Source organism: Trachurus japonicus, chromosome 3, assembly GCF_045865225.1.
Source record: "Trachurus japonicus isolate A0001 chromosome 3, Traja_1.0".
Taxonomy (NCBI): domain Eukaryota; kingdom Metazoa; phylum Chordata; class Actinopteri; order Carangiformes; family Carangidae; genus Trachurus; species Trachurus japonicus.
In genome coordinates this window covers 23,424,602-23,450,160 of record NC_140909.1, presented here as the reverse complement: position 1 = coordinate 23,450,160, position 25,559 = coordinate 23,424,602, and the positions used below count along the sequence as shown (strand labels likewise).

Here is a 25,559-nt window from a genome sequence, read left to right as displayed (position 1 = left end):
AATCACTGTGTGCATGGCAGAGGGCAAAACAGCAGCACAAAACAGGGAAATTGCACTATCTGTATTATTATAACAGGAAGAGATCAAAATTAATGTACCGAGATGGTTTCTGTTTTTTGTCTTGGAAAGCCAAAGAGTTAGACCTGCAGATTTTCAGCTACAGAAGGAGCAAAACAACAACCAATTATACTATACTTAATGGCAGCTTTGTTAACTCACAGAACAATAAAGATTGTGAAACTGATAGAGACCAAAAATAGAGCTAAAAGGAGAGAGCAGCGACTGCTCAGCTGTCTGCTCTTTGGTGCTCGACAATTGGCTTTACAGTGGTTTTTACCAGAGTTGTAATTGTAAGAGAACTGAGAACAGTGATTAGAGCTGTGAGAGTGAGTCAAAATTATAAAGTCATAAGCTGTTAAACCAAAACAACTGACACTAAAACAGTAACTGAAGGAGCTGCATGTTGAGCTACATGGTGTGTAATGTAAGTGTTTCCCCTCTCATTACCAATATCCAGGAACCACTCTGGATTCTTAACATGGGATTACTAGTGTTTCATAAAATCAAATGGTAACTTTAGGATTATAAATACCGTAAATCATTAATAAAAGATTCATGTTTTAGTTTTGTATGTTATTTACACAAAGATTTTACAGTAATACAGCCACTGATTGGCCACCTCAGGCAGTGTTCATTCATATTTTCATTAACACCTTTAGCTTTTTGCATCCCTTCCCATCCTTCTGTTGTCTGAGTCGTATGGTTATATACAGTATCATGTGCAAAGTAATGGGCTTGCAAATATGTCCTTTTTTGGTATTTTTACATCACAGGGACATTTTTTTTTTCAAAAATTACTTAAGTTTAATGTGATTACATTTGAACAGAAACCTATGAACCAGTGGGGTGCTGAGCAGAGCAGCTGATTCATTTAACTGAACAAGTGTATCCATGCTGTGACTGTACAGATTGTAATAAAGGTGCAAAATATTCCATGGCTCCAGTTGCCAGAACAATTTTTTATAGTAAAAGTAAATTTAACTTCAGCCTAGGAGCCTATCTTGTCATTTCGTGTAAAAAACATTCATGAATTTCCTTGTACAACTTTGTTTCTTTTATGCGAAACAAACACAAACCCTTTTACTCTGATGTGACATTTTATCTGGCATCTTTCAGGGAATTTGAGCCATTACAGCTCAACTCAACAAAGCTACACCATTCTTTTTTTCTTTCAATTTCTCACACAGGATAAAAAAAAAAGTTAAATAAACTGGCAGAGCCCCTTAGGCATTGTCTTTGTGTGCTTTATTAATAATCAATACCAAGATTAAAACTGTATGAAGTTTTAAAAGTGTTGCAAAAAACTATTTTAGCCTGTTTTAACAGCATTTCACTGAATACATTTCGACCTAATCTTCAGATTCCAACCAAATTTGCCTCCATTTTGTTTTAGATGTTGTTGACCTACAAAAAACATCAAGACTGTCATGGTTCAAAATGAGTCGTGGTTATGGGTGCAGCTACATACATATACATACTATACTTGGGACACATGTTTGCTTCCTTCTGTCCCAATATATGCCCAGTTCAAATGCCCAAATGTGGCCCACATGTAGCACGACTGTCACACAATTGCGGTGCACAAACTAACTATCATTCACTCCCATGGGATAATGACAAATATATTCCCAGTTATAGAGGTACAGTATATAATACCAGCAAATGATGAAGTTTAATTCAAGTGGGACCGTTTTTTTGTTGTTGTTGTTGTTGTTGTTTTGGTTTGTTTTCTGTTGTGAATTGATGAAGGAAGGAAAAAGGAGCATTCAGATCATCAAGTTGTATTACCATAACAATACAGGAGATAAAAAAAGACCACATAACAGCGTGACTGGATAAAATGTTTTACGTACACAGAGAGGCATGTGTGTTTACATGACATGGAATGCACAGGAAGAATTTGTTGTTGTTGACTGAGCAGTAGAAAACAAGACAAGCGGAGAAGCAGAAGAAACTCTTACCTCTGGTTACTAATGCCTCATAAAAATCTCATTACATGGATTCAAGGGTGACTGGCACAGTCCTATGGTATATCCAAACACAGAAATAACATGTCACAGATCCACTGTACACCTGACAAAATGTAAATCATATATTAAGAACCATAATAATTTAAACAAAGGCGTGCAAAACCAGACGCCTTTAAATATACAACATACAGTATGAGCAAGCTGCAAACACTATAGTCCTTTTCTGTTCTCTTGATGGCTTGTAGTTTCAGAGGTTTCAAACAGAAAATGCACCACCAAATGACAACATATATATTACATCAGTCTTTAGATGCTCTGTGTCTCAACTTTCAATGTGGTCAGTGATGTGATGACACTGCTTTGGCAGATGAGCATTTGAAGCTGCATTTGCCCTCTTTACGAACAACAAAAAAGAGTTCCCATGGTTCCTCATTTTTTTCTTCTCTTCAAAATTCAATACTCAAGTACTCCAGGAAGAAAACACAAATTGTTGAGCACAGTGTTGTGTCTCGCGAGTAATCACTGCCCCGAATGGTCTCTATAGTGTGGTTTCCTTCAGAGGCCTGAAGCCACACAGACTGTAATGTGTCCGAGCTCTACGGCCTCTTGCTGGAGCAGGACTTGCAGCATTGCTGTCCATAGAACTTGTGGTTGCAGACGCCGTGCTGTGGGACCAAATGGCACCAGGTGAAATGGTCCACACAGAGTTCATCTGCAGAGAGAGAGAGAGAGAACAGAAAGATTTATTTAGCAGCTACTTACATTGTTTTCACTTAACAAAACATTCATGTCTGGTTCAGTATTTTTTTTTAGTAAATGACACAAACACACTGACTAACACACATCTTTTATAGTTCAAGTAAACACCTACTATTAAAATAACCTTCTCTGACCTTCCCTGAATCTCACCCCTAACAAACAGTATTATTACGAAAACCAAAAAGGTAAAATGAACACTCAAACAGATAAAAACTAAACTAAAATCCAAAATGAATAAAACAAAAACTAATGAAAAACTATAATAACCTTGCATGAGACATAAAAATAAACTTCAACTTCAAATTAATTTGATCAGCTGTACATGCCAACCACTGGGCTTGAGTTACTTGTCTTCATAAAGAAAAGCAAAAATCCTGGGAATGCAAACTCCACCCAGCACTGTATTTACAAGTAAATGTAACTACATGAACTTGTCTTGTGTCCTATGAGGAATTTACCTTTCGGTGTCGGTCCAGCAGCTGTGACCCGGCCTGGGCGTTGTGCCGGAGCCGGTGGAGCGGCGGGGCAGAAGTGTGTGTTGCACGCCCTAGAAGTGACAGGCCTCTGGTGGGGCAGGCAGCCAGCTGCAGGACGACCTTGCCTCAGACACTGGATAGACCGAGTCTGAACCCCTCCGCCACAGGATACAGAGCACTGAGACAGAGGCAGGAGAGGAACAGCACAGAGACAAAAAGAAAAGGAAAGGCGGAATGAGACGGAGAGAAATGAGAAGGAGTGCAGGGATATAAATAGGAGACGGAGATCAAACGCTGCTGCGCATGGAAAGAAAAGACTTGTCATAAAAAGAGCAGAGGAGGCAGGGGAACGGATGGAGGAAAAGTCCAAACAGAGACCAAGAACAGATGAAGAAAACAAACATCCCATCCAGCATGTACTTGCCCTCCAGCAAGCTGTCAGTATATATCTTCTCTGGTGGAAACATACTGGGATCACAAGCTCTAGATCAAGGAGAATAAGACTCTGTGCAGTATGAGGTTGCCCTTAAGACTTTTTGCATAATAGATGATATAACACATAAACTACACAACCTGCCCCGAAAGCCTCTGTAACAGAATGGAGCTTTTGAATAACATCTGAGGCCCCCTCCACAGAGCCAGCCACTGTTGGTAAGAACCAGGCGAAGTCTGTGGACTAGCTCCACCTACACTGCACAGTAAAACAGAGCAGCCAATAGTGGTCTTATATGCTCTATTGATCAGAGCTCTGGCCCAGAAATTTTGCTGCTTTCCTTATTCCTGGACCTCCCAGAGAAGAAGACCCAGTAAACAAAAATCAATGCAGTGAGAGATGGAGGGCAAAAATAAATGTTGTGAACCTGAGAAACTATTTTTGAGAGATTTGTTAGTTTAGCAGCAACTGATCATAAAGTGGGGTGAGTAGTAGTCTAGCTGGTAGCTACTTTCCCCAATACTTTGAAGGTCTTAAGTCTCCGTGTCTGCTTTGATTATAAAGCAGGTCTACATTCTGTCTTTATACTGTGAAAGTATCAACGTTTTCATTCCACAGAGAAGTGCACACAGCTGGTCTGTCCAGTGGCTCACCTGGTAGAGCAGATCATACCATGTAGGTTTAGTCTCAATTTGAAAGGGTTTGAATCCGGTTCATGTAGTTTCCTATCTCTCTCACTCTGGGTGTTTACCTGAAATCTGCTTTATTTTATTATTACATCTTATATTATTATATTTCATTCTCATTACTAAAACTCCAGAAAGAATGCTGAGAGAGGAGTACTACACTGAGATGGATTGTGGTTCTTGAGTTTAAACCACAAATAAACTTCTTAAATAAAAGTTTGGAAATGCTATTTCAGTCAATAATTTCTCACTTTTAATAATAACAATTGGTGTTGTATTTTGTATTTTACATTGTTGGAAAGCCTAATTAGTCACCTTTACAACAAGGTACAACTTGTTAAAATCTTGCATTCGTAGAATGAGCAACACAGCAGCAACAGTAGCACCCCCCAAAAATGTGCCAAAATCCCCAAAACAGAACCTTTCATCATTGAAGGCAATATAAATGCAGTGAGATATCAGAATGAGATTCTGGAGTCAGTGGTGATCTCATATCTCCAGGATCTGGTACCTAACTCCATCCTCAAGGATGACAACGCTTTCCCCCACATAGCCAGGATCATCACAGAGTACCTCAAGAATTTGGGGGTGCAGAGGATGGAGTGAAGGTCCCTAACAGTTTAAAATGAATAAAGTGTGAAAATCGCCAATCTGTGTTTTTGTTGTTTTTTTCCTTATTACTGTGGGAGGGTGCAATCACCCAAACCACCAAGCAACTCAACAAGAGTGAATACCAACAGGAGAATATTGCAGGGAATGTTGGCACATTTTTGGGGTTGCTACCCAGACTTTAAGATGTGTTGCTCATTCCAAAGATGCAAGATCCTTACAAGTTGCACCTCATTGTAAAGGTGACTAATCAGGCTTTCCATCAATATAAAATACAACACCAACTGGTATTATTAAATGGGGAAAATGATTAAATAAAATAACATTTCCAAACTGTTTTTGAGGTCTTTTTATGGATCAACTGAACAGTGTAAAATATGAGATCTTAAGTCTCTTTGTCGCTGTAACAGCAAGTGGCAAAATCTACAGCTTGAACAGCCTGTTTAACTGTGGAAAAATAATAAATGAAACTGCAAATTAAGTTTCATATCAAACTATTATTGAATGAATTCTTAAAACAGGCCATAGATGTGCACCATCAGTCACAAGAATAAATACAGTCACCTGTTTTAATGCCATTCCTAACTGGTCTATAATTGGACAGTAACTGGAACTGTTCGCAAAGTTAAACTTGAATTCAAATATCTAGAACGAGAAAGACAATAAACACCTTGCCAACACCACATCTACTTTTTGGGGGGGTTTCAGATCATTTCCTAATCAAGAATGAAATCAGCTTTTCAGCTTCTTGTCCCTTGTCCAGGTAACTGATGTGAGATACAGGGATGCAATGACAAACTCTCTCAGCATCCAGCGAGGCGGTAAAAGGCCCCAGGATCCAATTTCCTACCAAATATCCAAGTGCCGTTTTTGGCGGTATAATTTGGACACATCCAGCATGTCACCATAGTGTGTCACATGTGGGGAAGAAAGCTCCAAACTGGAAGATTTTCAGCTGGAGTAAACGTGTCAGTCTGTCATGTAGACAGTTTTTGGATCAAAGCGGGAGCAAATGTACCTGCTGCCAGGGAGAAGAGTACCAGCCTAAGACCACAGCATTGGAGGTTGTTCTGCCAGCAACGACCCGAGGGAGCTCTGGGCACGGACCTTGGTTGCAGCCCTGCTGGAGATCCACCAAAGGTTTGGCCATATTCCTACACCTCCGTATGGGGAACTCCACATACCTGTGCAGGGAGAGGACAGGTTCTCTGCTCAAAATGACTTTTCCTACAGGGATACCAATTTTCAAAAAAGACTGAAATTCAGATTCAGAGGATATAGTACACAGATGACACAGTGGGGTTTTAAATATGTGTGCAGGCTTTTTCAAGTCTGAGGGATGTCTCGGTGTGCAGTTGAAGGAACATACCCTCCGCGTGAGTCTCTCTCCCCGCAGGAAAGCTCTCTCCTTTGGATGCCTGAGCCACACGACCTGGAGCACTGGAAAAGACAGCAGGCAGGTGGGACAATTTTAGAAAATGAACTCGGTGAGAGTATGTGTGTGTGTGTGTTCGTGTGTGTAGCAGCAGACACCATAAAGTTTCTAGAAATGGAGCCAAAATACTCTCTATAAGAGCTCTACTGAGTATTTTTCAGTCATTATATTTGATGAATGTGCAGGGTATTCTGTACGTGTGTGAGAGTGTCAATATGCCTAGCTACATTTCAAAATTCAAATCCCAGTGCATTCTGGGAATTAACTTCCTTGTTTTTTTGTGGTGGGTTTTTCTGCTCTTTCTACACTGCAGACCCAATCTTTATCGCACTGACCTTTCTTCATTCAATATTCAGCAACATGAAGTATTTTGCCTTTACTCCCAGCTCAGCATTTCTACTTCTGTACAACAGGCGAAATCAAAGAGGAAACCAAAAACTCACCACTCTTTTTATACTGCACTGGAACGGATACTATAGTAATGAGTTAACGGTTAAGGGCATGGTGAACGTTTTAGCTCCATAAAATGCTTCTTTATACACATGTGTGACATGTCAACCAGTCAAGTTGCAGGAAATATCGTCCCCATATCAGCCCCTCTCTCTTCATGAACATTTAAATGTTTCTGTGAAGTTGACCTTTGACCTTTTGGATAAGGTTAGGATTACACACGTCAACACAAAAATATTTGCTCAGTTACTGATAAAAGATATTTAACTGGCAATCAGAAGTGTAAAGGCAGAAGATCTAGCCTAGAAATCTAGACGCACCCTAGCGGTAGCAAATATATTTGCTCCGTAGGTGGGTCTAGAAACGAGCCATAGGAACTTTTTGAGTCTCGAACACCGTTTGTGTTCACCAATCACAGCGCTCTATCTGTTTAGAGAGTCGTTGGGCGGGCTTAACGCGATCACGACGTACATTTTAATTGGCTTGTCAGGCTAACGTCATCCTGCTCTTTGCTCTGATTAGTCGTAGCGCTCAACGCTACCCTATTGCGTGCAGAGGCAGTTTGAAAGACAGCCTTCATCCCGCCCCCTGGATTGAGCAGAGGTCTACCGGTCGTTGCCAGACTATACTTTTTAATGATATAGTCTGGCTTGTCAGGCTACAGAAGATCCACAATTTCGACGATTTTGCTGGATAAACAAATTAAAAGATTATTCAATTGCGAAAAGTATTATAATATCAGCTGCTTTAATGTGTTTGGATCAATCTTCCATGAGTTGCTGAGGTTTGACACTGATATCCATCAGTAAATCATTTAATGTGTGTTACTGGGTTTTCTGGTTTCTTTTTCCTCCACTTGCCTCCTCCACTTCCAGGCCTGTTCCTATGTCGCGTCTGATACATTTGTATTGAGTGACACATTGCACAAAGCATCACAAATACAGGGTGCATCACCAAAAGCTATTTCTTTTGACACATTTCAAGTGCCTTAGGGTGGATCCTTACTCCAAATGATTAGACTGAAAGCAACACATTTCACTTCTGATCGTGCTGCTACCTGAGCTACATGTGCCTCTGTTCCTACCTCTCCCCAGGGAGTGGGGATCCACTGTAGTCTTTCATTTTTGGGGCAACGCCGCAGGACGCAGGTCTCTTGGGCTTTGGGTCTGTGGTGCTGTCTGCACATACTGTCGGGCACCACCACTGCTTTGGCTCCAGGATCAGTGCTGCTGCAAAACACACTGCGCTTCCTCAGTCCACGGCCACAGGTTTTAGAGCACTGCGAGTGAGAAGTGAAAGAAGTCAGTGTGGGGGAAAAAGTCAAAGGAACGGACGACCACATCAAGCAAGCAACGGTTTAATGGCCGTACACGTACACTAACTTAGCCAGATACATTATCATGATTGTTTTAACCTTCAGCTTGCATCATGTTTCAGCACTAGGCCATATGAACAGAGGGTAAATCCTTGGCACAGTGAGTGCATTTGTAATTCACCACATAGTGGACAAGCAAGCAGAAGGTCACTGGTTTGATGACAGCACATTACGGTCTAACATTAAATACAGTAAACCAATAAGTCGGACATGAATGTGACCCCGGCCCATCACTGTCTCCACTGACAGCAGACGCTGCTGCTGTAAACTCCACATGAACTGCAGAGAGATGGACAACGGAGTCAAACTGTTCCACTGGGACGGACGGCCGCAGCCATCAGGCCAGTTTTATGCAACAACATCACATTAATTTATTAGACATAAGACACACACATCTGTGCATATCCATTTACATACACAATCACGCACGTACACATGTCCCAGCTGTCCTTCTGTCACTGAAAGGTCCAATTGATCTTTTTCAGAGAGACTGGCCTTGTCTCTGCATGACCGCAGACTGAACTCGGACCGGTGTTTCAAAACAGGCCAAGAGCACTACATGAGTGTCCTAAAGACTGATGGCTGAATGACAGCTGAATGTCCCGACAGCGCAGGTCACAGCAGCCAATTATTCTGGTAAGTTTGACAAATCATCTGATCTGCTGCCAAGCTCTTAATGCTGTATACAGCACAATGAGCAAATCACAGCCCGCGATGCACTGTGGTTACAGTGGAAAAGGTCAAAACTTTAAAGTCATACTTGGTTAACAGCCATGGCATTAAGTGGTCTAATCACATTTTTCCATCCATAAAGAAAATAGATTTCATCCTGCACTACATTAACATTTGACAAGCACTAATCATCCAAGAGGAGTTTCTTGCAACCTAGACAATGATCGCTTGTCATCACTTCTCAGTGTCTGTTCTGTGATTCGTAAATGCAGGAAGAATTCAATCTGATAAAACTATGCAAATTAAATCTCCAGGATTTTATAGAAGAAGATTATTGAAAAAGAGAAAAAAATACATATTTTTTTGATTGCGATGACAAAAGAAGACTAACTAGCAGCTGTCACGGATGTCATTGTTAAATTTATTTCATTTGTGTTCTCCAGATGTCCAACAGAGGGCAGCAGAGCGTTTGTTTTAGCTTGAGTGAAACTTCTGACAGCTTGCCCTGGAAACTCAGTGTGTATGTGTGTGTGCTTGTGTGTGTGTTCTCTCATCCTAGGCACACATACACACAAACTAACTGTGTTTTAAATTAAAGCTCACAGTGCCCCACATAAAAGCTGATTCATTAACTGAAAAATTAAAAAAAGACTCACTGATTAAATTAAAACAAAGATGAGACACAGGTAGAATAATATCATGGTTAACAACATTAAACTATAGGCACAATGGTAATAATATTATCTTATTTATTTATTGTATGGGGGTGAGATTGCATTCAACTATTGGTGATGTTTGAGCTAAATGTTAAAGTCAGCATAGTAAGATGACAAGGTTATAATGCTGATAGTTTCAGTTTCAACACTAACATGTACTAATAAGCAAAGAAATACAGCCATAGATGTGGTGACAGTTTTGTGTCTGAGTTTCAACTAAATCATGTGCCAATCCATCTAAATTAGAAGATATGAAAATATTTTACAGGAAAATATCTTACCTGGTGAAAAGTCAGGGGATCACCACAGACTTTAGGGTTCATCCTCTAGGGACCACCTGACTGACCAACCACCAAACCATCACTGCCACGCTGCTACTGTGGTTAAGGTTTTCAAATTCTTACGCAAACCCACCTGTGACCAAGATCCAGTGCTCCACTCCGGGGGACAGACCTGCGTGTGGCAGGGCTGGACTTGGGCCGGAGAAATGACGGGGCAGAGGGAGTTCGCCACCACTTCTTCCCTCTGGTAAGTGACCTTTCTCAGGCAGCGCAGTGTCCTCGTCTGCTGGCCTCCTCCACACGAACGACTGCAAGGCCCCCAGTCACCCGTGGCCCAGCTGGAGATGGATGCGAGAGAGAGGGGGTTGCATCAGTTGTCAGTGAAAACTAGCATTAATTTTAAAAAAAACTGTAGGTGTACATGCAGGCTTTTGAGCATGATGTATGTAGCTGCTGTTGAGAAACCTCTGTCATCTGGATGGCAGCCACATGATTAAAGCTCCTAATCAGGACAGTCAACCACAGGTCCCAACTCTACACAGTTACATTTATTTTGGTCCCAAAAACACAAAAAAAATAAAACAATTTTACCCCAAATTACCAGTGAGCACTATCACAGCAAAGACATTAGAAGATCATGTATCATTAAGTGGTTAAAAGCTCCAAATAGTGAACTAACTTGGCTTTTCTTACTGTCCTTATTATTAATCAAAACCTTGACCTGTGGCTTCTAAAATACTAACAATATTTTTGATCTTTCCCATTGTGCAAATTGGTAGTTAAGGACGTACAAAAAATACATAACCCGGAATATACATCCATGTCCATCCATCTCTCTCTACCATTTGTATTTGAAACTAAATATGGAAACCATATTGTGTATACAACCCTCCGTAAGAGCTTTCCCAGGTCTGCAGAGCCAACCGCAATACACAACATACAGTACATACAACAGGCCACAAACAGATGTGGTCCACAGTCCTTGAATTCTCTTTCTTCATGTACTCTTGTCATTTCCATTCCTCTTTCTTTGTTTTCACTCTTCTTTTTATCCATTTTCACTCATTTTATTTCCAATGCCCTTTCTCTCACTCCGCTCTGACTCTCCTCTCCCATCTTCTCCCCTCCTTTAGTGTCTTTGAAATTTGCTTCACCACTGATGAAAGCCTACTGCTGTTTCAAAAATAGCTTCTGTCTTGGCATCGGTGCTAAAGGGGGAGATTACAGCAAATGAGTGGTCTGACGACCACAGGCTTAGAAGAGGGACACGGAGAGATGGGCAGATGGCTCAGTCCAGTTCTGAGACGACACGCCACCGCAAAGACCATTCATCCACGCCACCGACCTGCACCAGGGGAAGAAAAATGCTTTCATTCTCTTTCAAATGCCGCAGACAAATGAAGCGGCAGGACTAAACTCTAATTTGGAAATGGGAAAGATGTGAACCATTGGAACCTGACAGCACTGGTTTTGGATATTTGGGTTGAGGATTGTTTGCTTTTTTTTCCTTCTGTTCTCCCTGGCTTATAAATAACAATATATCATTGGGGTGAAGTAGCTGAAGTGCCACTCTGCTTCGCTGCAAACCACCACTGACCTCGCTGTAATTTGTATTTCTGAAATGTTTCAATAACTAACATATTTTGAGTTCGGAGAGCGCATTACTGCAGTGGAACAGTGTGGCAGACCGGCTACTGCCAATGTCTGAACATGTATTCTTATCCTGATACTGAGTTTGATTGGAAACCAACAGTTTTCTGCATAAGTATACACCACAATGACCACATCTACTTAACAGGTTGCTGTACCCATATTAACCAGGACTCTTGGACTTTACATTTTTTTCCTGCCTGAAGTCATCCTGCATGTAAAAACAGCCCCTCTATCTCTCTCCTTGTATTTTTTCCTCCATCAGTCAGTGCTCCTAAACCAGGACAGGTATTTACAATTTGCTAAAAGTCACTGTATAATTGAAAATAAAAAAAAAACAGTTAATATTTACTCCTTCTACCAAACATAAAAACAAAAGCTATGTCTTTTGACATTTAAATGTAAAAGAGACACAGCAGTCTCTTGAGGTTAAATTCCAAAAGGTTGCAGCACATAAACAGGGGTGAGTGAGTACACACCTTCTGAGACATAATATACAGCAAAATGTCACCCAAACAACACGTGCAATTTAGATTAATTTTTAAACATGCTGTTAGCACCAAGCACATATTTTCTGAAATGCACAAATGTTTTCTTGACTTTGTACAAAGAATAAAGACAATTAGTTTTGATTTACAACCAGTATTTGTGCATCTTGTGCATTTTTTGCTGTTGTTGGTGTGGTGCCTAATTATTTATCTACCCTTCTCCAGATTGGTTATTGTTTTCGACTTATCAAACATCTCTTTTTTAATTGTTAAAGCAGATATCATCGGCACGGCTGTTTCGGCTAATGCTGTGTTCAAGGCAGGCTTTTGAAACCGTAAGTTACAGCTTCAAGTCACAACTACGACTTGGTAGCGTTCCAGGTAACCCGTAGCTCGTGTTTTTACCGTCCTGTTGTCTGTGAAAGTTCCCTATAACGGCCACTCGTAACTTCCGACCCGTGAACTCTTACCAGATCGAACTGGTATGACTTCACAGGAAGGAAAAACACAAAGTACGAGTTTCCTTGAACGCACCATGAGTTAGCAGCCCCCGCCCTTGTCAGGCATCAATTGGTCCTCGTGCTACGTCACCACATTCACGCGCATCCCTTGGCTGCACACACAGCCCTTCATGCCGTTCTCTCCCCTCATTGGATAACACTTGTATCCCACAAGGAAAATTTTCTCCTCGGGTTACAGCAGAACAGAGTGACGGAGAGACTCGTGTTTAGGCTGAAATACTTCATGTAAGTGATTGCTGACGGAAAATAGGACTATTTAGGACTTATATTAACAAAAACATTCCACTGATATCTGCTTTAATTTCAGATGTTAATTATTGCTGTGTTTACCATGTATTCCTGCTCTGAGCACACATGTCATCACTCATGTGGTCATTTAGGAGCAGCTTTTGAATGTTAATTTATTCTTCACTTTCACCTCAGAACATATTTAACTTGACTACTTAGAACATCATTCAGTTTAAATCCTATAGGTTTGCTAAATCCAAGCTCTGGTCATCACTTTTCCCTCTATTTTTCCACACATTCTTCTCTGGCACAGGTACAATGTGCCTTTCTTTGATTCTACATATGGTGCTGCTGCATGATACACACGGAGGAATCCCCAACCTGTGCTAAGTGAGTCTACAGATGGTCTCTGCCAAGAGAAAGAGTAAAATAACTTCAAACAACAGAGATGGAGCTCCAGAGGAAGAGAAGATGGAGACGTAGTACAAGCCGGGACTGAGGGCTGGGGGAGCAAACAAAGCAAGGCAGGACACAAACTTGTATGAGATATGCGTGCATCTCTTCCTGACTGCAACTTTATGTCTTAAAAACAACCTCATGCATCCCCATTTTTGATTTTCAGAATTACAGTCTAGGATTCTTGTTTTCTTCATCAATCCAACCCCCACATGAGGAGTGCAGGTTTAAAAATGGGTTTAAAGTGAAGGGGGGGTAGATGGGAGTGAAGGGATGAAGGTGTGGAGGGGGGAGTTTCACTGCCTCTGCATGGCTAGACTGGCGGTGCCCCGTGGGAATCCAGCCGTCTCTGCACAATAAAACATGGATAGGCCTGTCAGCACCCGAGATACACACCACAGAGATAAGCAGGCACTTTTACATTCCTTTTCCTGCCAGGCACACTTACACTCAAACACAGAGCACACATGCATTCCACCTCATTGTCATTTTTTTTTTCTTTTCCCTGCTCGGCTCTTGAATGTGTGCCCGTACATCATGAAGGTACTGATGTAGTCATTAAAGCTTTCACGCTGCTCACTCAACTCAACTGTCTTCCTGTGCAGCACCCAGAAATTGGCTTGTACACACAACCAGCTGAGAAATGGCATCAGCTACTGTATAATAAGATCCATGACAAACTCTGGTTCAACCCCGGCTTTATTTTCCTGGATGGACAACCTGCACTGATGCTATTCATCTGGGTTATACCACTTTTCTTCAAACAAACAAAGGGGGGAGGTCAAGACATGCAACAAGGCTGTTTAATACCTTTCGCCAAGATAAGAGAAATGGTATGCCCAAGATTAGGCACAGGAAATGCCCTCTCGGGTGGTGGGAAACTTGGTGAAAAACAGAGGCTAAATGTTGGAGGTGTAACCGATAGTTGTCTAGCTTGTTCAACCCACTGACACAGGAGAAAGTTCAGTCTGGACTAGTTGCAGCGTGGCTGATGGTGGAGAAAACGACAACATCATTAAGATCAGACATTAGCAGTTTGCATTTCTATTTTTTATCTGATGGTTTGGATCCACAAAGCATTATATATGCATCATGCGTTTGGAAAGTGTGTATGTACATGAACTGCATGTGTCCTGTATGTGCTTATGCATGTGAGTATTTGTGTGTATACACTCTCACTGAACCCAAGTCATGGTTCCCTGCCCGTTCCTTGGAGCAGCACAGTAAATCACACTAGCTCCAGTTACCTCCGCCAAAGGCCCACATAGGACAGAGGCCATTTATTTGGTGTTGTTGCAACGTGTTACTCCGCTGCACTTAAACCTGGTTTCCTCCTATATGCTTGCTACTCTGGTCCTTCTTTAAAAAATGCATGCCATTAAGGACAATGTCTAGAGATAAAACCTTAGCATCATTTTTTCTACTTAGAAAGTCAGGAAGCTTTGGGCTGAGAATATACGAGGAATACATGCAATGCACAGAAATGAGCAACGCCTTTGATGTCTGCCTGGTTCCTTACAGCCATGTCTCCATTTCTCTCTCTCTCTCTCTCCCTCTCTCTTATTCTCCAGTGTTCACTAAAGAAAATTCCACTGCAGAGTTGGAAACATCATCCTGTATTTACTTCATGACAAAAACAGTCAACCAGTTGGTAGAAGTGCATGTCTGGGGATAAGACTGAAATAAGATGTTTCTGACAAGGCTACAGCCAGGGATTTTTAGAAAAACAGAGGTCAAAACTACAAATTCCACAACACAACCCCACCCACCTGAGAAATGTCTGACCAACCGCTGACCGAACTCTGTAAACTTCCCAGAACATTTAGCAAGACCGGGAGTCTACAGGGCTCAATGCTCGTAGCTCAGTGTGGCCGTATATAGTCACTGCAGTGAAGTACTGTACATGCTAACATTAACATGCTGCTACGTTGTCTTTAGGACATCCTCTGAACACAGCTAAACCTTTGGGGAAGCTACAGTGAGTCCTGATGGGAAGTTCATGAAATTGGCTAGCTGGTTAGCATGAGAACAAAAGACACCACAGAGGCAAGAACTAATTAATTAACATTAGTGTTGCCTTCAAGACAATTCACAACATTTCTTCTAGAATGGTTGGTAAACAGCTGTTGCTGATGATGACTATGTAGCGTTAGCAAAACATATAGCTACTCTTCAGTTTGGTTTCCATAAACTTGTTTCCCACATCACAGTCTAATAGTCTAACAAACAGCAAATATTCTTTAAGGATTTTGAGAATTGGTTAAAAAAAAAATCCCAGACTCTCTAATTTCACATCCAACATACAGTGTGTATAATCACAAAAGATTTGTTAAAAAACCAGACTCCATGAAATTACAAGAGGTGGTCATGAATTTCATGACCTCAGCTACTATCTGAATCCAGAGCTGAGGACACAAGATTTCATTTCCTTTAAACAAGATAAGTGTCATTCAAACAAAATGTAATGGTATTCTTGATTTGTATGTGAAACCATTAGGCCAGTGTTCATCTAAGACTGGTAAGACTTTTCAGTCTCAGAGAGTTAGGATCAAACTAAAAGCTGGCTTGCCACCCACACGGAGTCTCCTCACCAAGTGGTAGGACATGGACATCACAAACAGGAAATCAAACACTGCATGATCCTGTCACCACAGTGGAACTAAAATCCACTTACTCTGCAAATGAACATGCAGAGAAAACATAAGTTCAGATTCAACGGTACAGGGAACTGGGAGAGGTTTCTTGTGTTTTCTCAAAAAGGGAGATGGAAAGAAAAAACAAAAATTAGAGAGTGAGCAGAGAAGAGAGGAGCATGGAGAACAGAGTGGTGGCTGGCCACAGCAAATGGACCACAGTCAACCTCCACACTGCTCAACCACAGCGTGTGTGTCTGTAATAACACAGCACCAAAGGTTCCTGAGAATTTGGCAACATGAGCACACATGCCACCTGACCCACACACAGGCAGCAGCACTTACTATGCAGGGCAGGGCTGCGTGTTGCAAAGATGGGAGCCCAGCGTCGGTCTGGTGAGGGGATTGCACATGGTGGAGTTGACCTGAACTTTCTGATCCTGCAGACAGATAGCCTTGGTGGAGATACGACCTGATGGAAAAATGGAAAATAAAAAGATTAAACAGAGAGAGAGAGAGAGAGAGAGAGAGAGAGAGAGAGACTTGATGTGGTTCTTGCTTGTAATTTGAATACTTTGGTTCAGTGTTAACGTAGATCAAGATCTCTGGGTTTTTAAAGCAGAAGTAAGTGATCCGGTCGTTTTGGCTAACTTCTTGTCAGCCGATGGAGTTAGCAGCCCCCGCCCTCGTCATGGATCTATTGGTCCTCGTCCCTGGGTCACCACATTCACGCGCATCCCTTGGCTGCACACACAGCCCTTCATGCCTTTCTCTCTCCTCATTGGATAAAGGTTGTAGGATACAAGGAAAGTTTTCTCCTCGTCTTACAGCAGAGCAGAGTGACTGACAGACCCGTGTTTCAGACCAAACACTCTATGTAAGTGATTGCCGTCGGAAGATATAACTACTTAAGACTTATATTAACACAAAAATTCTGCTTACTTCTGCTTTAAGTCAGTGTGTCTGCATGTCTGCTGACTGCTGCTGCCTGTGGAGACAGCTAGAGTGGCACTACAATGACTACACACACACACACACACACAGACAAGTGAGCAGGGGTTTGCTGAGAGTCTTTGTTGGACCGACAGAATCTGAACTTCTCATGTGACAAAGGTGCTTTTCATTAGCCTTAACACACTTCCTGGACCACATGAGAGGGAATTGTACAAAATACAAAAACACATGAACACATAGGCATTAGAGACAACTACAAAAAAATATAAAATAATAATGATGAAATCACATATTGGGGACACAGTACACACTGAGGATGCACATGTTTCTTTTATTGTAACCATAATATGATAACTTTAATTTGTAAATAGTTAATGATAGCCATAATTATAAATGTAGTTGTGGAGCAATTCCATGCCATCACATAGTTGAAAGTACCTCCCTGTCTGACTTGTTAATGTTTCTAGCTGACTTGTTTTAAAACATGAATCTTGTAAAAGGGATGTTAAATATGCATGATCATGCTTAAAAGACTGAGGTTAAGAGCTGGTTAATGCTCCATCAGAACAACACGCTGTCTAGCCACGTTGGATGTCTAGTATTATTTAAAAATGGGAATAATGGTGCATGTTTTCAGACAGTCTCTCCAGGAAAATGTCATGTAAATGCAAAGTGAATGTTCTGTTGTGAAACTGTTTGATTGGCAGATGTGTTTGGCAAATGTAACCTCAACTGGAATAACACTGGCTGGGGTTGTCTGAGTGTAGATGTCCTAGGAATTAGCAGGACAGGGCTGCTAACATTTTTACTGTTGGTACTAAAGCTAGTTAGGCGTGGCTCATGAATGCAGTTGACATTAGAGGGGGATAAACACACCATTTACCTTCCTTATACTTTAATTCTTGTGTTTTCCTCTTGCAAAGCTGAACTTTAAGGAAACAAGGGATTGCTCTCACTAGAGCTTCATGCCTCACGCATACAGCGTCAACATGTGGAGAAATACAATGCTTTACAGGCCTGTTGTGCCTACTCATAGGGTTTAACAAAAGTTCAATTAAATGTACACAACACATGCACATACACAGAGATGTTTTTGATTCATCTCTCAAACAAACATGTATTGGCCTACATTCAAACACACACAGCCTCACCTCCTGCACAGGGAGCGGAGCAGTCAGAGCGAACCACACCCCAGCTGTAGTCAGGTTTCCTCTCAGTGCGAGGCATAGTATACTCCCACACCACACCCGGGTTCTTTCCCTGCAGGAGGATCTGTCAGGCAAGAACACAGCCAGTCAGAGAGGTATCATGAGTGAATGGGTGTATGCAGTATAGATGCTAGATAGATAAAGTGGTGTACAGTTCTTTTATATAGAAGCATTTTATGGAGCTAATTTAATCCCTCATTCTTGGAAAGATGTACTGGTGTGGGTGGAGTTGTGTTTTGTTGTGTTTTCCCTTAATTTAGCCAGGGAAAGCATCACATTGGTCTTCAAAATGTTCACATTACATTGGGAGTCATCCGCTGCAACCACTTTTTCCTGGCTGCTCTGGGGAGGTAAACCAGCAATCTCCAGACCACCAGTGTATCCTGTAAAGCACCCGCACAGCCACAGGTGTGCCCAAATGAGCCTCTGCCATCTAAATCTAAGGCTGGCACACCCAGCTTAATCATATGAAAAGTAGGGGTTAGCGGAATGAATAAAAACATAATTGGGAACAAAAAAAAGGACTAATGGACAGAGGCCTCCTGTCACTCTAATACATTTAAAATGCGCATGGGGCAGCGTTGGCTCAAGCACTGACTTTATGCTATATAATTGGCAAGCTAGCATTAGGCCAGGAGATTTGATTCAAAATGCAATGATGTCAAAGCAATGCCTCCTGGAGAAGTGTTTTAAGAGGCCAGGCACTGAGAAAAAAGCTTTGCTGCCAAGGCCAATAGATGCTCCTCCACCCATACTTCTCTAAGGTAAAACCAACCAACCCAAGTGGCACCTGAATGCCAGCCTAAATCACGCTGACTGAACAGGTAAGAGTAGATGTTTCTCATCCAAAACGTTTTCCGCAACTATGCTTGGCTGGAAAGTAGCATCAAATAGGAAGCTATATTTTGTTAACTATGACAGTTTGTTTTTGCTGTGTAAATTGTGCAAATAGCTTACTGACTATAAGCTTAAAACAACTTTGTCTGGGTTCTGCTATTACAAAATCTGATGTGATGTAGTTACATGTTCAGTGCTGCAGACATTCAGTGACTGGACAAGACTGCTGCAGTCACCACAACTCCTGTTTTGACATTGCTTTGATGTCGAGATTATTGGGGAAATCGCTGCAGCGCTAAATGAAGAAATTATCACGCAGCTGTCAACACAATTTATAAACTGCTTGTACACACACACATACACACACACACACACACACACACACACACATATATATACATATATATACACAACATAACAAATTCCTTGCACACTTTTCTAGAGGGGACCTTCATATTCTGACCACACATGAAATTTAAAATTATTTTTAAATAACAAAAAACAAAACACAGCACATTTCCACATTTGAGCAAATGTTTGGCATTTAATGCCTGAACATTTCACCTCCATATCAACATATTTTCAAATTATGGATTCTAAAGTTTTTCCACACAGTAATATAAAGTAGCCTATTCTATATCGTCCCCTTGGAATTATAAGGTTCTATCTGACATTTTTGTCAAAATTGAGTTATTCACATATTCCAGTTCTGGTACTACTTATTAACATAAAAGGAGGTGTTTTTTCAAGTTTTATGCATTTCTGGCCATTTAATCCCATTTAATCTGGAAAACAAAAAGGTTCTTCTATCTACAAACTCAAACTCTATCTTGGTCTTATGAAGTTCTAAACCTCTATATCTCAAATCTGGTCAGAATGCAGATAGAACCTTATAATTCCAAGGGGACAATATGGTATGCCTTTAACACCAGGTTCACTGCCTGTGTGGACTAAAGGTAAGACCACTGACAACGTGGCAGTTTAATTCAACTGTTCAGTTCCCACTAAACTGTCAGATCTACTAGCCACTAACCAGAAGGCTGTAGAAACATTAAGGAGTGCTTTGTTCCCTCTCTAGTCCAAACTGGCTGACCACACTATTATAAGGTCATTTTATTTGGACAGTACAATGCACAAATGAGGGACAATTTCCATTTTCCTTTTGAAGAGTTTGCTTCTTTTCACCACATCCTTTATACTGGCTGGTGATTCTATGTTACCTTTTCTGCTCAGCAGATTTATTTGGACAAATGGATGAATGACAGCAGACATACCCATTACAGGAGAAGCATCAGGCTATCATTACAAAACTCTGTGAGGATTCACTGCAATTGTGAAGGATTTTGGTTGAGGCACATTCACACAGTGTCGGTTTAAACCATTTCAAAACACTGCACTGGATTGTCTTCAGTATCACTATGTCTCATTCACAGCCCACCTCACTTTAGTTCAGGTTGGGTGGTTATAAATCCTCAATCCATTTGGCAAATCGTATTAAGTCCAACTGTCAACATCCATTCCAATGTCTGACAAACATACCAGTCTATCAGTGTCTGCAATAATGAGCTTTGACAAGTGTATTTTCTTTGGGGTGTATCCTAAAGTACAAAAGGAATCTACCATAAACCATCCAACTTAGAAAGCCAAGCACCTCCTGGGTTCGGTCCACATTCAACAGTCCTGGGGTGCCTCCATAGACTGGACCAATCCCCTTGTGTTGCTTGTTAACTGTTCCATGTGCACGGTCGGCACAGTGCCAGACAGGAGGCAAAAAGAAAGATGTTTATCTGGAGAGGAGCAATGAGCTGTCTAATGTCAGAAACACATCTGAATATAGGGGCAGGAACATTAACAGACAGCAGAATGGACAAATCAGTGTGACACAGTGAAGACTTTGAGGATACTGTGACAGGAACTGTCATTTTCCTGCCATATAGAATTAAAACCAAGCCTTCAAACTGTAAGCTCCACAGCCCTGAAAACTAAAAGTTAAATATAGTAATTTGGTCTCCTCACCAACAGTTGTTGAATGGAGCAATTAAGCAGAAGGCATTACGTTAGCCTTCACATTTACTTGCTGCTCTTTGTCTCAAATATAACACTCTTTATCAGAGTCACTGATTTAGTATGATTTAAACTGCCCAATATTGTAATCTCTTGCAAATCATAGAGACAAGGCGCTCCTTATAACTCCAGAACTTGCCTGTACAACCATCAGTACACTGCAAACAAGCAGAGCTGGTTGCTAATTCTGCATACTGTAAACACAACTATAATATAAACAAAAAGTGGTTTTAGGGCCTTCTCTGTTAGATTTTTTAAAATCCCTTCACTAAAAGAAGTGTGTTTGCCTTTGTTATTTGTTACCTGTGGGGCTGCCATTCAAAAATCAGCACAAGCTTAAAGGTAAGTGAATGAGGCTCGCATGCTCAAACCTGCTGTGCATATTATTCTGCACCGACATCTATGTACATCAGAAGCCAACCACAGAAAGAGATTTTCTCATGATGTTGTTTTAACTAATAAGCACTGATAAGCCAAAGAAATATTTTAGTGAAATTTATTTCATATATATAAAAAGCTGAGGACGCCCTGATTGACCTGCAGATTTTCACTACAAACACATTATCAGTGGATTGGAGTTAATGGTTCTGATCCTTAAACCTAGCTAATACTGTAGGTCTGGTGTCTGTGGCAGAAACAAACACTATGTGCTGCGTAGAGTAGTCTGCCTCCCACCTTCTTCACTATATTACACACAACAGGCTCCCAAAAATGATAAGTATTTGTGTTAATCAGCTGATTTCACTTACAGATGACACAAAAACAGGATTTCGTGATCTTAGAATTATAAGGTTCTATCTCCATTTTTTTTCCATTGAGTTTTTTGCATAATATCATCCATTAGTGGTCTGTAAATGCCTGTGTGGTGTTATTTTAAAATTTTTCACATGTTTTGATTAGTTATTCATAAAATACAAAGGTTCTATCAACCAAAACACAAGCTGAGTTGGAACTTTGATGCTCAATATCTCGGAACTACCCTAAATGGAGATAGAACCTTATAATTCTAAGCTCACGATTTCCCAATCCCTGTAAAAACACATGCTAAAGGTCTAACACATTTCCTTGTTTGTGATATGTTTGCAAGAGTGAGTTTTAAATACACCAAATTATTAAGGTTGCATTTTGCTGATTCTTTTTTTTTTCAGCTTTACTGTCATGTTGGGAGTGATGTTAACTACCCAGAGGATGCATGGATAAAAAGATTGTATTTTTACAAGTCAAAAAGTTTACAGTGTACCTTTAAACTACACGTTTATGTCTAAAATGCCTGAGCATCAAATGCAGACATCCACAAAGTTAATTAAAGCCTTTATTTCTTCACTCCAATTGTTTTACTAACATGTTCATAGCCAAAGGCCACAAGTTCTTTATTTTGATGTTCTCACTCCATGTTTCAGACAATGCCCCCTTTAAACTTGAAGACGTCTAGTCCTGAGTGATGCAACTGTGGTCGCTAACAAACTGCAACATCCAACCACACTTTAACACCCACTCTCCCTTTGTTGATGTTACCAACCCCAACCAAGCCCAAACCCACTGCCATGACACAGCTGCTTCTTATAACCACACCGGGACTTCACTTTTATCCAAGCAAACCAACTCTTACCAGCATTCATTTGCCAAATAACCTCCCATGGTGTGAACAACATTCAACAGTTCCTCTATTAGAGAACCTACACATCTTTCTAAATAACTGATCTCTTCTTCCTGTGTTTTCCACAGTGTTGAATAAACCCAGCTAACCGCAGAGTTGACATTGTCTGCCAGGACTGACACTAACTTTCAAACAATTATTTCAGACATGTCCAACCCTGTCTCTTCTCCACTTCCTCAGTGAGGGACAATCACAGCCAATACTCATCCCCTGAGTGACTGCTAAATACCAAAACCAATAAGAACAACAAACACATCCTTACTATCCATACTGCAAACTAAAATCCCACAACGTACAGAAATAATTCACAATATATCACTGTTTTTACCTCATGTCACAAATATTGTCAGTAATGAAAATGTGTGCACTGGGTCTGTTTGTGCTTGTTTTAAAAAGGAAGAAGATTGTTTCTGTGACTGGTTAGTTGGACAAAATGTTTCGTACAAGTAGAAAATGCAGAATTTTACTTCACAAAAGCTGAAAGCATAGGCAACAAGGTCATTAATACTTCACCAGTGGTTAGTGTGACTGATAAGACCCTTTCCACAGGTCTGCCTCTCCACAAGTTTTCAAACTAAAATGGGCATTTCCAAAAGTCTCTATTTTAGGGGCTTTTCACAGTAATGTGGTTGGAGCCTTAGTTAGAGAAATGGCCAATAAAACAAATTATTAAATATCAAGCCTTGTTCTTCTTCAGACTCAAAGAAAATTCACATTTATTGAAAGAAGCAAATATTTCCTGAAAAGAAGCTAAGCATGCGAAGCCGTTCAAGTTAAAGCTGTGTGAATATTCGCGCACTCCAAGATCCTGACCACAGAGCGTCTTGATTTTCACACCCCAGCCACCGCACCACTCATCAAGTCAGATGAGACGATGATGAATTACAATGTGGCAGACACAGACGTCATTCTCACTTGTAGACCTTTGGATGCTTTGCCCTGCAAGACTTCACCTCCACAAGAACATCAATGCAGGCGGAATAATCCTCATTGGTATCCACCGAGACCTCCAGAAGCAGCCATATGTTATATCTGTTCCTCCTGCTCTTGTTAACTACTCCCATTCCTCCTTCCCTCCTCCTCCTCCTCCTCCTCTTCCTCTCTACCAGCAGAGCAGCTGTGCAGATGTGAACACCTTGTCACAGTTTACGCTCACACTTCTCAACATTTGTTTTTTTTTTTGGAGTGTTTCAAGCTGAGTAAGGGTCTGGGAGTGATCGGTGCACACGCCCTCCCCCGCTGCACTCTCTCAGTTTCTCTGCGACTGAGCCAGTTTAGTAGAATGTGTGAAACAGATGAAGATCAGCAGTGAAGAAAAACTACTCATTTGCCTTCATTTGGCTCTTTTCATTTGCAGTTTAAGTCCCAGTGCCCTGACCTTAACTTCTCACATCCAAAGAGTTCAATTGCAGAACTCTTAATCTTTTAATCTCACTCTCCCTCCCCTCTCTCTCTCTTTCTATCCTTCACTTTCTATCAACCTCCTTCTCCTTTTTGTAATTACAGGACATACTTATAGAGATTATGGTCGTGTCATCTGCAGATCAGCAGCATGCTACAGCTGACTTCTCGGCTGGACAGATGTATGACTGAGACAGACAGGCAGCAGGGACACTGTGGGACTTATTCCGTCCTTTAAGGATAATTTATCCCCATTACAACTGGGGTATATGTGTGTAGTTCATGGAATTGTTTCTATGATATTGCTACAAGAATCAGTAGTCAGACAGTCAGACAGAGACAATGATCCTCACCCTTCTAAATGAGGCAAACTTCAACTGAGACAGTAAGAGCTGCTTGTGTTTTTGTGTTCCTTGATCTTGAATTTCAATTTCAACAATGTCATCAGTACCAGAAGGAACAAATGATGAAAGTATGCAAATCATCTTCTTTTCTTTTTTTTCAGACATGGTGATGTTTGTTGCTCGACAAGAGCTTTGGCAATTGTTACATGTACTGTACTTAGGCTACGACATTTCCTTTGAACAGTACCATGGAGATGGACAGGGGCTAGCTGGTTAGCACGCTAACTTCAGTAAAAGAAAAGATGTGATGGATACAAGAGTAGCGTTGCTTTCCACCTCTAGCTGTTGGGGAGTAAAGGAATGTGTTTGATACTGAACTTACAACATTTCCTCTGGTATGTAAACAGCTGTTAATGATTGTTTTAGCATGCAAAGATTCATTTGCACCAAACACTAAGTGCAGGTGAGCTTGACTGGAATGTCACTAATTTAGTCAACAACTACCAGTATTACAACTTTGTCTGGAGACCATGATTATGCTGAGGTATTTTTTCATAGAAATGAAACATTTTGACCTGCTGGTGAGACTTCAGGAAAAGTCTGGGGATAATCAGAACCAATAAACATCATCCCCCTGGGCATCATGAACGTCTGTCCTAAATTTCATGGTAATCCATGAAATATTGTTTCATGAATTGCTCGGTGAGGTTTTTCAGTCTGGACCAAAATGGTGGAGTGACTGACCAAAACAATTACAAAAGTTGCTGAGAAATAAAAATTCAATCTTGCACAACGAGACAAGAGCGAGCTTCCCAGATGCCAAAAACAACAGCAAATCCACTAAACTGTCCACAAACACAAGTCTCTCTTCTAAAATAGCTCTAAAAAACACTCAGCCATTTCCTGACGGTCAAAAGAGTGACCAGACAAGCACTTTGGAAATATCACACTGGTATTGCTGCTGGATTTATAGCCCAATCATCCCTGCTTCAACCACACCATTTCAGGGGACAAGGGACTGAGGAGAGAGCAGCTTTTTACACGACTATCACTACAAGCATGATGGAGAAGGGCGAAAAAACGAATGTCTCCTCTTCACCTGGTTTTCACTTCTGTTTCCACAGTCAGGGTTCAGAGTTCAGGAGAAAATAAATGCTTTCGCTGACAAAGTTATGTAGGAAGAACATCACGCACAT

General features: G+C 41.0%; 1 protein-coding gene across 2 annotated transcripts in view; it reads right to left on the bottom strand.

The window, feature by feature from the left end:
• Positions 1-1,885: 1,885 nt before the first annotated feature.
• Positions 1,886-25,559, bottom strand: part of adamts18 (ADAM metallopeptidase with thrombospondin type 1 motif, 18) — a 60,388-nt gene continuing 36,714 nt past the window's right edge. The window contains exons 17-24 of one of the 2 annotated variants that reach the window (XM_085767381.1): positions 18,004-18,124; positions 16,244-16,370; positions 10,056-10,260; positions 7,963-8,157; positions 6,363-6,433; positions 6,012-6,177; positions 3,248-3,443; positions 1,886-2,742 (exon numbers count right to left, since the gene is read on the bottom strand). In XM_085767381.1, coding sequence (XP_085623507.1) covers positions 2,627-2,742; positions 3,248-3,443; positions 6,012-6,177; positions 6,363-6,433; positions 7,963-8,157; positions 10,056-10,260; positions 16,244-16,370; positions 18,004-18,124 — 1,197 coding nt within the window. In that variant the 3' untranslated portion in view covers positions 1,886-2,626. The remainder of the gene's footprint in view (positions 2,743-3,247; positions 3,444-6,011; positions 6,178-6,362; positions 6,434-7,962; positions 8,158-10,055; positions 10,261-16,243; positions 16,371-18,003; positions 18,125-25,559) is intronic. The other variant, XM_085767389.1, reaches the window with a different exon arrangement.